Below are 17,636 nucleotides of genomic sequence, written 5' to 3'. Positions count from 1 at the left end.
CCTCTTACCCAGGATGCCAATGGCTCTGAGGAGAAGCGGAAAAGCGTGTTGGCCACAACTTCCAGGTGTGGCGTGGAGTTTTCCGAGCCTGCCTTAGCCGCCAAGAGAGCTCGGGAGGAGAGTGGGATGGTACCCCTCATCATTCCCGTGTCTGTTCCCGTGAGGACTGTGGGTCCAACTGAGGTGGCCCAAGTCGGAGGTGCTGACGAGGATGGGACTGGTCTTGAGCAGTACCCCACCGAGCACAAGCCGTCAGTCATCGTGACCCGCAGGCGGTCCACCCGAGTTCCCGGGACAGATGCTGCAGCTCAGGTATGAGAGGCTGCCCCCCAGCTCCTCCAGTGCTGGAATACTTTTAGTTCCAAAGACTCCAAGGGAAGCTTGGAATTCTAGGGACCCAGGGAGATGCTATTTTCCTTCGTTCATGTTTTGTTTTGTTTTGTTTTCCTGAGACAAGGTCTCTGTGTAGCCCTGGCTGTCCTGGAACTTACTGTGTAGACCAAGCTGGCCTTGAACTCACAGAGATCTGCCTCTACCTTCTGAGTGCTGGGATTAAGAATATGTGTCACTATGCCCGGCCCGGTAAAAATTTAAAAAATAGTTTTATATTTTGTGACTCTTTCCCACGCGCATGTGGTGGGTGCCCTTGGAATTGCGGTTATGGAGAGTATAAGCCACCGTGTGGGTGCTGGGAATGGGGTCCCCGTCCTCTGGAAGAGCAGCCAGTGCTCTTAACCACTGAGCCATCTTCCCACATATCAGGAGATACTGTTTTTTATTTTCCAAATCAAACTTGTACAGAAATACACAAAGGGTCTGAGGTAGTTTTATACTTGAGGAGGTGGTCATCAGGAGAGTCTAGCTTGTGGATCTGTTGTGGTTGCCAGTCAGGAGGTGTTAATGGCTCCTGGGGAAGGTCCTGAGCTAGCTTTTGGGGTGCAGAAATGTTTGCTTGTGTGTTCAGTTCTGAACCAAGCGGTGGTGTTTCCTGTACTCTGTCGCTGCTTTTTGATGTTTTAGGGGTGTACATGTTTGGCCCAGCATGAGACTTGCTGAGAGAAGTTTCTTTTCATCTGTAGTATCTTTTCATCTGTAGTGTCTGTTCTGTGAGAAGCACATGTCTTTCTGTCCTTCCACTACATCTTCTCTGTGTCCTTTAGGAACAATTTCAAGTAGTAAATAATTTTGGTTTGCTATTTTCTGCTTCAGTAACCTTGTCTGTACCATTTACAGTTCTTTTTTTTAACTAATTAAAATAGTTAAATGCATGTTCTACAATGTTTTTTATATATACATGTATGTTTATATGTAGTAGAACTGCTAAACCAAGGTAGTTAGCATAGTCATTATCTCCCATCCTTATTATTATTTTTCTTTTTTTGTGAGAACATTTAAGATCTGGTCACTTAGCAGTATTCTAAGAGAAACAAATTAATGGAGCAATGAAAGCCGTGGTGTTGCCCAATCGGCTACTGAATTCGTATCTCCAGTTTTTAATGAACTTGGGTTTCGCAGTCCTCATTCCATCTCCAGCCCTTGGGAGCAGCCCCTCGCTGTGCTGTCTGCCTGGGAGTCCTGATACACCTAGGTCGAGCTCTGTCACCTGCTGTTATGTTCTGCTAATGCCATCCTGTCTTTGTTATGTACTGCTGAGTATGTGTGTGTGTATGTCTGTGTGTGTGTCTTGTGCTTTCAGTTGACTGGGGTTGTCACTCCCGGCAACAATGTATTAGTTATATACAATGTATTAGTTAGTTATATACAATGTATTAGTTAGTTATATACAATGTATTAGTTAGTTATATACAATGTATTAGTTGGTTATATACAATGTATTAGTTAGTTATATACAATGTATTAGTTAGTTATATACAATGTATTAGTTAGTTATATATAATGTATTAGTTATAGACTTATTTCTCTGTTGGTGGTTACTTTACTTGGATTTCTGCAGTTTTCTCAGTTCCCTGAGGGATATCACATGGCTAACACCCTTTAGATGTATAGGAGAGAAGCTCCTGTGGTATACACAGCGACTGCTCATGGCATAGAGTTTAATTCCCTGCTTGAGGAGACCCCTAGAGACTTAAACAGTATGTAGCTTTGACTCACTGAAATATAATGTAAGGGCTTTCACCACTTCCTGGACAGAACAGAGTTCCTAGAAGGTTTTCACTCCATTTCCTGCCAATCCCTAGCTTGAAGAATTATTGGCAGGTATTTTACTTTTCGTATATTGTCCTCAACAGAACATGGGTGTGCTTGGATCTACCCATTTACTCGTGCCATTTCTTGTTAATTTCCTGTCTCATATGTCCAGTTCTCGGATATCTATCTTGGATAGGTTATGTGTTACTTGAAGAACTTGCTTCGAGGTTTCCTTTGGTGTGAGTCTGCTAATGATGAGTTTTACTGATTTTTGATTTCTGGAAAGCGCCTCCTTTGGTCTCCTTTGTCAAGGATAACTCTGCTGAGTGCCGTAGGTCTTAGGCTTGTAGTCATTGTCCGTCAGCACTTAAAGGTCTCACCACTTTGTCTTCAGGCTTTCCTATTTATGTTGTGTTTCAAGACAAAGTTTCTCGGAACTTTGCAATCCTGCTGTCCTGGAACTCCATAGACCGGGCTGGCCTCAAACTCTCAGAGATCACCTGCCTCTGCCTCCTGTATGCCTGGATCACTGGTGTGCACTAGCACACTGGTATTTCCTAATTTTCAGGTCACATCGTACTTCCTTGTGTATCAGTCGGGTTGTCTTTAAATTAAATTTCAAGTATATTAGTTCATATTATGTTGCTGTATTAAAATAATAAGCTGGTGCTTTTTTTGTAAAGAAGTTTATCCAGATTATGGTCTTAGATGTTAAAAGTCCAAGATTAAATGGTTTTGTACTTTCAACCTCTAGTAAGGGCCCTCTTGGCCCCTGCACAATATAGCAGATGGCATGACAGAGACAGACAGATAGAAAGCACACGCCTGTCCTTTTTTTAAAAAAAAGATTTATTTATTAGTTTCATGTATGTGAGTACACTGTTACTCTATTCAGACACACCAGATGGTTGTGAGCCACCGTGTGGTTGCTGGGAATTAGAACTCAGGACCTTTGGAAGAGCAGTCAGTGCTCCTAGCCACTGAGCCATCTCTCCAGCCCAGGCCTGTCCTTTTTAACAGCTTGCTTGCTTGAGAGCTAACTCAGTTCTTCAGCAGCAGCAGTGTCTTCCAAAGGCCATGCTCCCGACTTGGCTACCGTGCATCAGTCCCTTTGACTTATAAAGTTCTGCCATTCAACACCCTACTCTGAGGACCAGGCCTCTGCTCTGTAGACCCTGGGAGGACAAACCACATCAAATCATAGCATCCATCATACTGTGTATGCAAGATGTCTGACTGTGAGCTGGGCCTGGTGGTGCATGCCTTTAATTCCCAAGCTCTGTGGATCTTGGAGCTCAGGACATCTTGGTCTTGGAGGGAGTTTTAGGCCAACCTGAAATTTATAGAGGGCACCTGTCTCCAAAGGAAAAATGAGCCTGAGGTTGGCTTTGACTTTACAATAACTTTCTCTGCCCCCACCTCTCTACTTTGTTGTTGTTGTTGTTACTTTAAAAAAAAAAGATTTATTTATTTATTTATTTATTTATTTTATGTATATGAGTACACTATTGCTGTCTTCAGACACACCAGAAGAGGACATCAGATCCCATTACAGATAGTTATGAGCCACCATGTGGTTGCTGGGAATTGAACTCAGGACCTCTGGAAGAGCAGTCAGTGCTCTTAACCGCTGAGCCATCTCTCCAGCCCCACTGTTACTTTTTTTTTTTTCTTAGTTTTTGTTCTTCAAAACAAAACAAAAACATCTGCTTTATTTGGGAGTGTATGTGTGTGAGTGTGTGCATGCCATGGTGTGTATCGGAGGACAATTTGTGTGAATCGGTTTTCTCCTCTCGCTGTGTGGTTCCAGGGATTGAATTCAAGTTGTCAGGCTTGGTAGCAAGTGCCTTCACTCACTGAGCCATCTAGCCCACCTTTTTTTTTTTAAAAAAAAATGTGTACGTATGTACGTGAGCACGTGTGCCGTCCTGTGTGAGGAAGTCAGAGGGCACCCTCTGTGTTCATCTGCACCTCCCACTTGATTGCCATAGTGTATGTCACTGTTTGCAGCTGTGAGTGTCATCAGGCTGGTTGGCTCTTCAGCTTCCCGGGGTTCTCCATCGCCACTTTCCATAGGAGTGATGGGATTACAGGCAGAGATGCCATGTTTGTTGGACCTTACGTGGGTCCAAACTCGGGTCCTCACACTTAGAGGACAAGGACTTTACTTGCTGAGCTGTCTACCCAGCCACAGCTTCTTTTAACAGACCAAGGTTGGGATTGTGCAATGGAAGCTAGTTCATAAGCACCAGCTCCCAACACAAAGGTACTCTTAATATGGCCACTGCTGCTGTTTTGCTTTTTGTTGGTTTGTTTGTTTGTTTGTTTGTTTTGAGGCAGGAATTCTCTGTGTAGTCTTGACTCTTCTGGATCTAGCTCTAAAGAGCAGGGCTGGCCTTGAACTCACAGAGATCTCTGCCTGCCTCAGCCTCTGGTGGGATTAAAGGTGTGTGCCACCACTGCATGGCTGCTGCTGCTACTACTGTTTCCTCTTCTCAGGTTTGTTTGCTTGCTTGCTTGTTTATTGTGTATGTGAATGGGTGTTTTGCCTGCATGGATGTCTGTGTACCACATATGGGCCTGGTGCTCATGGAGGCTGGAAGAGGGTATCAGTTCCCTTGGGACTGGAGTTACAGTTAGTTGTGAGTCACCCTCTGGGTGCTGGGAATTGAACCTGGATCCACTGGAAGAGCAGCCAGTTCTCTTAACTGCTGAGCCACCTCTCTAGACCCGTTATTGTTTTTTTGTTTTTGTTTGGTTGTTTGTCTGCTTGTTTTTTCTCTTCAAGATACTATATCTTGAAAAGTAGATAAATAACTCCAGCACTTGTGTGTTAGTGTATATGTATGCACATGTGTACAGATGTGCGTGTGTGTGTGTGTGTGTGCCTGTGATGGCCAGAAGATAATGTTAGATGTCTTTCTCAGTTATGTTCCACCAGCATTTTTCAGATGGGATCTCTCACAGAACCTGAAGCTCAATGCTTCAGTCAGACTGGCTGGTGAGCGGGCCCCAGGGATCCCCCAGCCGCCACCTCCCTAGCCTTGAGATTACAGATGTTTGCCACCACATCTGGCTTTTCTATGTGGATTCTGGGGATCCAAATCATGCCCTGATGTTTTCCTGTCAACACTTCTGCCACCAAGCTGTTCCCAGCTAAGCCATGCTTGCTTTTTGTGTAAAATCTTTTTTCTCTTCAATAGTGCTCAATTAACACGTTCGCACCCAGGACATTAATTTAAAGCCGTCTCTAACATCTTCCTGCCATCTAGAAGAATTCATCTTTATATGCCATTTTATTTGCTAGGTCTGAAGCCATGACTTCATGGCCACTTGTTAAAATTGACCTGAAAAGCCAGTGGGTGTGCCTGTCTGTGTGTGTCTGTGTGCCTGTGTCTCTTCGAGTCTTCCCAAGAGTGTTTCTCTTGACTTCTGCTGGGCAGCAAAGGGCTCTAGCAATCCTGAGTCACTTTTACTTAATCAGAAACAGATGAGACAATTTAAGCATTCTTCCATGTAAGGACAAGCCTGTTTGCCACTTGCTGTTATTCTGAGCCACAGCTTTTATTCTGGTAGTTCTTGGAGCTATCAAACTCTGCCTAGCCCTCACCCCCCCCCCCCCCCAGTTGCTTCTCCAAGTAATAACGTTCACCTGCAGGCACAAGGCAGCTAAGAGGCTGGGCTTGCCAGTTTGACCCCACATCCACCTCAGGTCTTGGGTCTTTAATTCTTTGTCAAGCTGTTTGTTCTGATATCTCTGGGAATGTTTTTTTCCATTCAGTTCAGATTTCCTGTTTATTCTGTTGAAGAGCTGGCCTGCATGCTTGTTCTCTATAATAGGAAAGAGACAGGGCCTTTAAGATCATTGTGAGGTAATTGATTCAAGCTCATCGGATCTCTGAGGTCTTCTTTGTGGTGGGGAAAGTATGTTGGAGGCTGGAAGTTGAGGCCTGGTAGCTTGTCTTGACAGAGGGTAGGAAGGAGCCAGAGAAACCAGTTGGTGTCTCCATTTCATACCTGAGGAAACAGGCTCAGGAAAGTCAAGAGACTGCATTAGCCTGCTTCTCCTCACTCTAAAAAAAACACCCGAGACAGGCTAACATAATGAAGAGGGTTAGGTTAGCTCATTCTAGAGAAACAAAGTCCAGGGGCCTTTTCTGGGGGCAATCAACCTGCAGGCAGGCAGGCAGAGTTCCAAGATCATTGATTGCAGTGCTTCACTGGGGAAAAAGATAGGGAACACATGTGTCTGTCATCTGCCTGTCTCTGTCTGTATTCTTCTGGTCCACACAGGACTGGGCAATGGTGGCTCCACTCTGATGACCTTACGTTATGCTAATAAATCACCTCCTTGCCTCTAAATATCACCCAGACGTCAGTCTCCGCCTTCTTCCTACTGTTAACATCAGGCGTTGAGGATTAAACCCCCGTGACTGTGAACTTGGGGTGCAAATGATATTCAACTGTAGCACTGGGGGCTCTGTAGCTTAATGAATGGTAGGGCACTTGCCTAACATGTGCAGGACTCAGGTTCTGTTCCCATCACCAAACCGCAAACCGCCGCAAGCCTTAGCACTCACCTGAGGTCAGATGGCCAGCGAATGGCAGAGCTGACCCTAGATCACATCTTCTGAGTCATTGCCTTTGAGGAGTTTGGCTATACCAGAGGGCTCCGAGATTACTGAGAGATCCTGCAGGAGAGTTAGCCCCAAACTGTCTGCTTTCTGGGGTCTTGTTCTGTGGCTTGATATGGGGGAGGGGGGTGTTATATTTTGTTATTTGTTTAGTTAGTATGTTTCTTTGTATTGTAGACATTTCCAATCATTCATAAAAGTGGAGAAGGGTCTCGTGACTGAATGCTTAGTCATCCCCCAGGTCTCGTAATTCTATCAGAGCACAGCCAACCTTGGTTCATCTGCACTCATGATCCTGAATCGTTCTGAGGCGCATTTCACATTGTAACACTTCATAAATATCTTCGGCTTGCATCAGAATACATACATATGGTCTATTTGCCTGCCTACCTGCCTGCCTGCCCTGCCTTCCTTCCTCCCTCCCTCCTTCCTTTCTTCCCTGTCTCCAACCTCCCCCCGCCCCCCACTTCTTTCTTTTTAAAATGGTCTCAATAGCATTGTCACAGCTTGAAGGTCAAAAATACTCCGAACAGTTTAAATCTCTTACCTGTAAATAGCTGGAGCTGGTTTTGTATAGGATTGTCTGGCACGGAGGGTGGGGGTGGGGAGGCCTTTAGCTCCAGAGGTAGTTAGTTCTCTGTTGCTGTGATAAATGCTAAAACCAAAAGCAACCCGTGGCGGAGGAAAGAGTTTATTTTATCCTGTAGTTTACAGTCGGACATGAGGGAAGTCAGCACAGGAACACAGGCAGGAACCTGGAGGCAGGAGCTGATGCAGAGGTCATGGAGGGATGCCGCTCACTGGCTTGGTCATCATGACTCACTCAGCTGCCTTCCTAGAGAACCCAGGACCACCTGCCCAGGGGCGGGATTGCCCACAGTGGCCTGGGCCTCCTCCATCAATTAGAAGTTAAGGAAATTGCCCCACAGACTTGTTCTCAGGCCCATCTAATGGAGGCGGTTTCTGAACTGAGAGCCCCTCCTCCTTGCTCTGTTTGTTTGATGTCAAACTGACAAATCCAAGCAGCATGGCTCTTCTGCAGTTTCCTCCTGGGTAGCCATTACTGTTCCTCTAATGGCAGAGGAATGAACATTCTCCGTTTGTCCTAATTCGTAGAAGGAGCATGAGAACACACAGAAAGAAAAGGTCATGCCCGGGCCTCAGAAGGAGAGCCCCCCCCTTGGCTGGAATGAGCTTGAAGGAGCTGGATCCTTGAAGGGGGGAGAGCCTGCAGCACTCGAGCCAACTTGACTGACCTTTGTTTACTATGTGACCAGAGATGCCGTAGTTGCTGCTTCCCCTTGGAGAGTGTTAGCGTGGACTAAGAAAGGCTCTCTCTTGATGGCCCTGCTTTCTGTTCAGTAGATGCTCATAAGGCACACCATATAGAAGGGCAAGCTAGGAAGGCCAGCCTCTGACAACATGGGTGGGCTAGCTTCTGACAGTAGCAGATCTTCTGACTCTTACGCCTTAGCTCAGACAACGCAGGCTTCTATCCCATACAGACTCTGGACATCAGTAATGACAGAACTGTTACTGCAACCACACAATATTGATTTCCATATATCCACTCATATTGCTACATAGGAGGCTGGGCCGCCTGTGCTCTGCTGCCCTCTCTAGGCCGAGGATCTGAACGCCAGGGTAGAGGGAGAAATGCTGTGGGTTGGAATTGTGCTCAGTAGTGTAGTGTTTGCCCAGCATCCGCAAGGCCGAGGATTTGATCTCCACCCACAAAAAACAAATGTGCTTATTCATTTCCACATACTGACTGGTTGGTTTAATCTTCATAGCTCCCAGGTTTGGTAGGCATTTCCTGTTCTAGTCTCACATTAAAGGTGAGGATGGCCGGGCGTGGTGGTACACACCTTTAATCCCAGCACTTGGGAGGCAGAGGCAGGCGGATTTCTGAGTTCGAGGCCAGCCTGGTCTACAGAGTGAGTTCTAGGACAGCCAGGACTACACAGAGAAACCCTGTCTTGGGGGGGGGGGGGGCGGCGGGGAAGTGAGGAGATGTCTCCATGGTTAAGAGCACTGACTGCTGTTCCAGAGGTCCTGAGTTCAAATCCCAGCAGCCACATGGTGGCTTACAAACCATCTGTAATGGGCAACCGATGCCACCTTCTGGTGTGTCTGAAGACAGTGATAGTGTACCCACATATGTGAAATGAATAGATAAATCTTTTTAAAAAGAAAAGAGAGAAAAGTAAAAGTAGGACAGACAGCTTCCTCAACCTAAACCCCTCACTGTGGCCTCCTGGGAAGTTTGCTAGCCTGTGACTGCCTGGTGGGGCAATAAGCCGAGCTTTAAGGCGTTCTCCGTCTTCCAGGACGACAGGTTTCTGGGGCCGCAAGAGGCCGAGCCTCTTCGTTTTGTTTCCTTCTCCAGGCTGAAGACCTGAACGTCAAGTTGGAAGGGGAGCCTTCCATGCGGAAACCAAAGCAGCGGCCACGGCCGGAGCCCCTCATCATCCCCACCAAGGCGGGCACTTTCATCGCCCCTCCTGTCTACTCCAACATCACCCCCTACCAGAGCCACCTGCGCTCTCCTGTGCGCCTTGCTGACCACCCCTCTGAGCGGAGCTTTGAGCTGCCCCCTTACACACCGCCCCCCATTCTCAGCCCGGTCCGGGAAGGCTCTGGCCTCTACTTCAATGCCATCATATCAACCAGCAACATCCCGGCCCCTCCTCCTATCACGCCAAAGAGTGCCCATCGAACCCTGCTCCGCTCTAGTAAGTGACCCTGGTGGCTGTGGTGGCGGTGGTGGTGGGTTATACGGGACTGGGGGCTGGAGGACGCCGGTTGGTCCTCCTGTTTGGATTCTGATCTTCTGTCCACCCTTTACTGTCAGACCTGCAAGTCCACCTGCTCAGACCCCAGTTCGTTCAATATTCAGCAAGGATCAGGATTTGATTAGTCATGCTTGGCTGCTGACGGAATTACTGATACTCAGCTGCTCCACAAACAGCAGTTCCTTACGATTCAATCTAATAGCTCCCTCCTCAGGCTGTGGTGGGGATCAGTTATTCATTCATTATTCATAGTAGGTGGCTGACCTGGTCTCCTGGGCTTGTTGATACGTTTTGGTCAAGAACAGGCCCTGGTGTTGTGAGGCTTAAAAATGTCCATTTTGCAAAGGGGTTCTTTTCTTTTGGAAAGTGGGATCACCTGACCCCTTACAGCAGAATGGCGTAGGTGCAGTCTTCTCCCAGTTAACCTCTGACCCCAGATATCACCCATGGTGCAGTGCGCTGGTGCCTCCTGGTGTCTGTGGATGGAAATTGCCTGCTGTTGGCAAGCACGGGTTTTGCTTACCTGGGAAGAAGTTTCTCTCTCTGGCTTGGTTTGGGTTGGAAATCACGGAGCAGAGCCAACGAGATATCAGTCAGTGTGCCCAGCAAGTGTTTACTGAGCATTGGGTGTAAAACCTCAAACCGGATCCTGTGCAGGCTCCAAGAATGTATGGGTACCATTATCTACTCTAAAGAAAGTGCAGGGTGGGATCATTGGGGAATTGACAAGAAAGCTTGGGAGACAGAAAAGCAGAGGCTCCCAGCAGTGTGGGACCAGCAGGCAGTGAATGAGGCCGACACCAAGTTTCTAACCTATGGCAGCCTCCTGGGTAGATAAGGAAAGAATTTGGGAGAGGGTGGAGCCATAGCTGAGCTTGAACTGCAGAGTGGGAGGGGCAGGCACTGCAGGCGTGGAGTGGGGCTGAGCGGGGGAGTGAGGGCCGTGAGGTTGGGGTGAGAGCCTGGGTCATGGGGTGGGAGCACAGGGAACTGCCTGAAACAGCCGAGGGGGTCAGACTTTGTCTCACTCACGTTGCAGGGGGCAGCAGCAGAGGTTTGGTGTGTTGTTTTGTTTTGATTAAGGGAGTGTTTTCATCCAGTAAGGCTTTAAGATTAACTTGGAGAAGAAAGGTGAGGCCCCTCCCCCTCAAAAAAAAAATCCAGAGAGAAGATGAAAAGATAATTATAAAGAGATCTTTGCCATCTTCCTGGTCTGCTTCGTCCCGGCCTCTTTGATAGAACAAAACAGAAGTAAAACATAGCTCTATACTGCAGCGCGTGCAGAGAGGGAGCTCCTGGAAGCTGGGGCTGGGCTTCTGGGGGTTGTGCTGACAATGATAGCTGACAGTTGTGGAGTGCCAGGCTCTTTTTTAACTCAGACATCTCATTACCTACAGGAGACAGAAAGAACGAACCCCTTTTGCAGATGTGAAAACTGAGGCCCTCACATGTTTAATACGGGGCCGGAGTTGCACAGTCGTCAGATTGCAGAGCAAGGACAGAGGGTGCCTGGGTTCCGAGTGTACTCAATGAGTCACCGCTGTGACTCTTGCATGCAGGACAGCCGTCTAGGACAGGAGTGTTTTCCTGAAGGGAGGAAGAGGCCATTTACCAATTTGTTCTTTGCTCGTAGATAGCTCTGAAGTCACCCCGCCTGTCCTCTCTGTGATGGGGGAGGCCACCCCTGTGAGCATCGAACCGTAAGTGCAGCCCCTGCCCCAGGCCCATGATGTGTGGGTGCCCAGGTGGGCCCAATGCATTGCAGATTAGCATGGGAGCAAGGGGAGGGTTCTGTGGGGCCTTCTTAGAGCCAGTCAGACTCTCTGAGCTTCTGTAGTCTATCCTGGCCTCTCTTGTCTTCTGCCAGCTTTTGTGTGGACGTTGCAGAGAGAGGGAAGGGAAGGGACAAGTTGGCTCGAATTTGTCATGAGGGAGAGCTGGGCGGGAGGGTCCAAGAGTCTCTCCTGATCTGTCAAGTATGGAGTCATGCCCCAGGCCAGGCTGTCTTCACTGTCTCCCAGAAGCCACAGTCCCTACACCCAACTATGGCTTTACTGCACTCCATCTGCCAGCTGTACCGTTTCCTTCCCATTCTTGGGAGAAAATCAGGTTCTTTGTCCTCACAATGTGAGGCCTTACTCCCTGCCCTTGCACCCCTGCAGACGAATCAACGTCGGGACCCGGTTCCAGGCAGAAATTCCCATGATGAGAGACCGAGCGCTGGCAGCTTTTGACCCCCATAAGGCTGACTTGGTGTGGCAGCCATGGGAACATCTTGAGAGCAGCTGGGAGAAGCAGAGACAAGGTAAGGAGAGATCTCCAGGGAGCAAGGCATGGCGGGATGGTGGGCAGATGGGCGGGCTGGGTCCTGCAGGATCCAGCCCTAACTTGATTTCCTTTTCTCCCAATGCTTCTGGTGAGTCCAGTGGATGACCTGCTGACAGCTGCCTGTTCAAGCATTTTCCCTGGGGCTGGCACCAACCAGGAACTAGCCCTGCACTATCTGCATGAGTCCCGGGGGGACATCCTGGTAAGGAAGCCTTATTAAATGGGGGGTGGGGTGGGGGGGTGGCAGTCCTTTAAGAAAGCAAGTGCAGGTTTCTCCCTACCTGCTGCCAGAACCAGGCTTGGTGGTATAAAATTTTATTTCCCCTCTCCCAACCCCCACCCCTAAATATGACTGTCTGCCTTGCCTTGGCCTCCTCAGTATGGGGATGACGTGGTGTGGTGATTTGAGGCAGTTACAGCGGGGGTGTCTGAGCAAGGAAGAGGCTGTTGGAGTTTGGCCTAAGGGAACTCTAGTCTCAAACCCTGGCTGGGTGTGCAAGGCCCTACTGTTGAGTCTGTTCCCTGATTCTAGATTAGTAGATCCCCCCACTCTCAGACAGGATTGCCACCAAGGGCATTGATGGCTGTGGATTCCTTAAAGTACGCCTGACGACCCGAGTCTTCAGCACCCCATTTCCTGTGATTTTTACCATACTCCCATGTGCCCTGTCTCTCAGCACTTAGGCCAGGCAAGCGTAAGTGACTACTCTACCCAGCCACTGGAGGAGGCTCTCCACATGTTCCTTCCCTGGCCTGGGTCACTCATGTCACATCTTCCAGCTTCCTGACTGCCCTTTCTTCCCCTCCAGGAGGCGCTGAATAAGCTGCTACTGAAGAGGCCCCTGCGGCCCCACAATCACCCACTGGCAACATATCACTACACAGGTGGGCCTGACTGGGTGGTCACGGGGCCCAGAGCCTCAAAGCTCTCCAGCATCCAGCTTGGGGCTGAGACACAGCCCTGAATGAGAGTTGGGACAGGCAGTCAGCCAACAGTCAGAGCAAGGAAACTAATATCAATATCACTCTCTTGGGGCTCCCCATGCCCTTGAGGGGAAGCCTGAAGTGGGTAGGCAGCTGAGGCCAAAAAGAAAAGGGAAAAAAAAAAAAAACCCTAGTCACCAGGTATAGAGGTCAAAGGTCAAACCTAGGGCGTGCAGTCCAAACTGATGTCAGGTACCTGGAACTTACCGTTACAGTGCTTGTCTTATTCTGGACGCTGTACTGTAAGAGAGGCGTGAACACAGTCACGTGATCCTAGAAGCCTCTGTTAGGTTCCCTTTTGTCTGTACCAGGCAGAGCCAGCCCCGAAAGGTTGTTTCCACCTTACAGCGTTTAGTCTTTCTCAGGCCTTGAAAGACAGGGTTCCGATGGTCATTCACACCTGACATGCAGGGAGAGGGAGGCTTCAGGAAGCCGGTAGTGTGTAACCAAAGCAGACTCACGCCTTGCAGTGCGGATGCTCATGTTCCTGCCCGAGTCACAACCCGGCCCCCTCTTTGCCCTGCAGGCTCTGACCAGTGGAAGACGGCTGAGAGGAAGCTGTTCAACAAGGGCATTGCCATCTATAAGAAAGATTTCTTCCTGGTACAGAAGCTGGTGAGCAGGGGCGAGTGAGGGGGGGTCCTGTGGTCACTCAGCAAGTGGCCAGATGGCAGGGTGTTCGTCGAGTGTGCCTGAGTTCAGCCCCTATCACTGCGGCTACGTCACTGCTATTAAGTCGCTTCAGAGGCAGCTTGATAAACCACAGCTCCACAGAGGATCCTCCACTGACTTCTGAGCTCCCGGGACTTTAAGCCTAGATAGGGCCGAACCTAGCAGGCAAGTAGAGGAGGCAAGAGAAAACAGTCCTTATATGGGAGTGTATCGGCCAAACCCAACCCAGTGGTCCCTTAGACTCTGAAATAGGAGAGCTGGATGCCAGTGTTGAGGAGGACCATGGAGATGATCTGTGCTCTAGTATCACACATCGCATCACTTATTCTGCACACATGGAAAGACAGAAATTAGGAAGGGGGGGGGGCTCACCTTAGGATGTGTAGCCCTTTGGTGGCAGTTAGCAATGTGGGGAGGGTCTTCTGCTTCCTCCTTAGGCTGTCCCTGAATCCTCCCGGACACGAGGACACTGTGACATTTCTCTTTCTTCCTTTGCACTGCTCCCTGAGAGGAGTGGATCTATTCCCCTGATTGATGAAGGGGGGTGGGGGCGGGGATGCACTGCTGTATTGGGGCTGTAATTGGGGCTGGCTTTGGATGTGGAAGGTGCCCAGATACTTTGAAGTTTTCAAATGTATAGAAAATGGAGAAGAGTAATTCCATGACCACCCATTAATTAATGCCTTTCTGGGGTTTACCATTTGTCTTGTTTTCGTCTCTTTCTCTCTCTGCATCTAAACACAGACCCACGAAATACACAGAGCTATCTTCTCTACACCCCCCCCCCACTTCTGTTTTACCAAATCGTTTAAAGTAAGCTGTAGCTGAGCCTGGATGTATAGGCCTGCAATCATGGCTATTTGGGGAGGAGGGTAGGTGAGGTAGGAAGATTACAAGTTCAAACCTGGGCTACTAAAAAAAAAAAAAAAACAAAACTGAGTTCAAGGTCAGCCTAGATAACTTAGTGGGACTCTCAAAATTTAAAATGGAGGTGGGTAGGGTTGGAAGTACTATTTAATGGTAGAGCATTCGCCTAGCCGTGTTCAGACCATATGTTCAGTGCCTAGCACAGGGGCAGAGGATTATTTTCAAATAAAAGTTCCCTGAGCATTGGCAAGCAATTTAAAGGCACAGTGAGAGGCCCGTGGAGATGGCCTAGTGGTTCAGACATCACGTTACTTAATGCATACATTGAAAAGCAAAAATTAGGATGATGTGCCCTCTTTCTTTCACCTGGGGACTCCGAGAAGTTAGAGGGATAAGAATGAGTTCACTTACACTGCTAGTTACAGATCCTGACGCAGCCGGGCCTCCTGAGCCCCTACTGGCCCAGTGCAGCCTCTTGTACTGGGACTCTCATAGGTCACGACCCTCTAATATCTAGTCCACAGTCAAATCTACCCAGAACTTCTGGGCCTTCACTAAAGAGCTGCAGAAGCCTCCGTTAATTGCATTGGCCAGAGATTCATTGTGGAGTAGGCACTGAGAATTGGGGTTTGGGATTTAGTTTTTTGCCTAAGGCTTAAAGGGAACATGAAGAGACGAGAAAGGTGAGCCATGTCGGCTCCCCCTGACCTCCATGTGGCTTTAATTCAGATCCAGACCAAGACTGTGGCCCAGTGTGTGGAATTCTACTACACCTACAAGAAACAGGTGAAAATCGGCCGCAACGGGACGCTTACCTTCGGCGACCTGGATGTCGGTGACGAGAAGTCAGGCCAAGAGGAGGTTGAGGTGGACGTTAAGGTGAGCCCTTCCCCGGCTCTGCTGCATCACTCTGGGTAACACCTTAGGCCAGGACCTAACTGGAGGCCTGAGGACTCTCCTGGGGTTTATACAGGGCTGACAGAGGGGGAGAGCAGCCCCCTGGCAGCTCCCAGGAGCTGGTGGCCCAGGCCCTGGCCCTTTTGAGCTCTCTCCGGTATCAACTGTCCCGGTCGTAGTGATGGTGCTGATGCTGAACACTGGAGAGTCGGCGGCACAGCTTTGGCTTACTGCCTCTTCCGAGCAGACCACCAAGGTCACTTCTGGGCTCCAGCTCTTCTTGTACCACCTTTATGATTTCTGCTTTGTCTATGCGTTAACACACACCACAATTACTGTTTCTGTCACGTCCCACACAACTTTTTTTTTTTTTTAAGATTTATTTATTTATTTATTTTATGTATTTATATATCTGTACACTGTAGCTGTACAGATGGTTGTGAGCCACCATGTGGTTGCTGAGATTTGAACTTAGGACCTTCAGAAGAGCCGTCAGTGCTCTTAACCGCTGAGCCATCTCTCCAGCCCCCCACACAACTTTTATTATTATTTTTTTTTTTGAGTCAGCCCACTCTTTTTCTCAAAAGGGAAGCTTTATATTACAATCATAAATAGAAACCAGTATTGTTGCCTATAAATAGAAGGTACTGGGAAAAATAAGTCCACATGAAAACCAAACCCTGTCACTAAATGCCAGGCCTCTGAGACAGGGCTGGCTTCTCATTTAGGCAGATTATCAAGTCTAGGGAAGAGGCACATTAACACCAACCCTGACGTGGTCTTTGAGAGACACTGTGATTTAATTTTGTGCCCAGAAATCCTCTTGACCTTGTCTCTAGGTTACAAGGCAAGACTTGGTGGCGTTCCGCTTTGAGATGAGGGAGTAGTTTGGTCCTCATATTATAGATGGGGGATGGAGATTAAAGTATCACAGACAGTTAAACTGGAGCTCAGAGCTACTGCCTGGCACACGAGGTCACTGTGTCCAAAGGGTGCTCAAAAGATTCTGGGCATGTCTCCAGGAGGCCAGGTGGTTTGTGGATCCTGGCAAGTTCCCTCCATATCCCTGGCTCAGTCTCACCCTGAGGGCACCCAGGGTGAGACTATCATCTTCTTTCTGGGCCAACTGGGCATAGGAAAGCTGTGACTTACGACAGAGTCCCAGTACCAGAGGCTGGGCTGGGTCAAGACAGGACTGCAGACCCAGCAGGTGCTTCAGAGCCTTGGATGGATCAGAGTCTGCACTCTGGAATGACTGGGTTCATTCTTGTCCCCCATAGACTTCTCAGAAGTTCCCAAGGGTGCCTCCTCCCAGAAGAGAGTCCCCAAGTGAAGAGAGGCCGGAGCCTAAGAGAGAAGTGACAGAACCCAGGAAGGAGGGGGAGGAGGAGGTGCCAGACACCCAGGAGAAGGGAGAGCAGGAGGAGGGGCGTGAGCGCAGCCGGCGGGCCGCTGCCGTCAAAGCTACACAGACACTACAGGCCAATGAGGCGGTAAGTGACCTCCACCTTTATTCCCTGAGGGCAGGGCAGGAAGGCTGAGCGAGGCCTGAGGTGTGGGTGGGAGGACAGCAAGACCTTGGTGACCCTCATGGTTATAGGTCCTTTATGCCCTTAACTTCCTTGGGTCTCAACCCTGTGTGGTTGAGGATGGACTATGATGAAGCTCACTTTACAGCTAAGCAAACTGGGGTTGAAGGTGATGTAGCTTGTGGACAGCCTGATTCAGACTGCAATTTATCTTTCCAATACAAAAAATATAATTGTATGTAATTATATGTATATACACGTATGTATATGCATGCATATTATATGTATGTATATATACACACATGCATGCACATACTGTGTAAGTGTTTCTGTGTCTGAGATTCAGAGGAAACAGGCCTTGTGAAAACCCAGTAGTAGTGCGGTAGGGGAAGCACTCATAAGCTGCGGCTCACTCATGGCTCCCCTAGAACATGAGCCTGGCAAGACTGTCTGGAGTAGGGCAGGAGAGATGGCTCAGCAGGTAAGAGCACTGACTGCTCTTCTGAAGGTCCTGAGTTCAAATTCCAGCAACCACACAGTGGCTCACAACAACCTGTAACCACCTGATGCCCTTTTCTGGTGTGTCTGAAGTCAGCTACAGTGTACTCATAATAAATAAATACAGTGTATAATGATAAACCTTTTTTTAAAATGGCCTTGTGGCCGGGCAGTGGTGGCACACTCCTTTAATCCCAGCACTTGGGAGGCAGAGGCAGGCGGATTTCTGAGTTCAAGGCCAGCCTGGTCTACAGAGTGAGTTCCAGGACAGCCAGGGCTACACA

The 17,636-nt window shown here is 48.7% G+C and overlaps 1 protein-coding gene across 2 annotated transcripts in view; it reads left to right on the top strand.

Annotated features, from left to right (window-relative positions):
* Positions 1-17,636, top strand: part of Elmsan1 (ELM2 and Myb/SANT domain containing 1) — a 70,177-nt gene that overhangs the window by 47,703 nt on the left and 4,838 nt on the right. For both annotated transcript variants that reach the window (XM_021179360.2, XM_029484528.1), the window contains exons 3-11: positions 13-312; positions 9,172-9,517; positions 11,211-11,277; positions 11,740-11,882; positions 12,004-12,107; positions 12,715-12,790; positions 13,416-13,504; positions 15,158-15,307; positions 16,606-16,818. In XM_021179360.2, the coding sequence (XP_021035019.1) occupies positions 13-312; positions 9,172-9,517; positions 11,211-11,277; positions 11,740-11,882; positions 12,004-12,107; positions 12,715-12,790; positions 13,416-13,504; positions 15,158-15,307; positions 16,606-16,818 (1,488 nt within the window). The remainder of the gene's footprint in view (positions 1-12; positions 313-9,171; positions 9,518-11,210; positions 11,278-11,739; positions 11,883-12,003; positions 12,108-12,714; positions 12,791-13,415; positions 13,505-15,157; positions 15,308-16,605; positions 16,819-17,636) is intronic.

This window comes from Mus caroli, chromosome 12 (assembly GCF_900094665.2).
Source record: "Mus caroli chromosome 12, CAROLI_EIJ_v1.1, whole genome shotgun sequence".
NCBI classification, from domain to species: Eukaryota; Metazoa; Chordata; class Mammalia; order Rodentia; family Muridae; genus Mus; species Mus caroli.
Note: the sequence above shows the minus strand (reverse complement) of the source record. Positions and strands in the feature narration are given on the sequence as shown.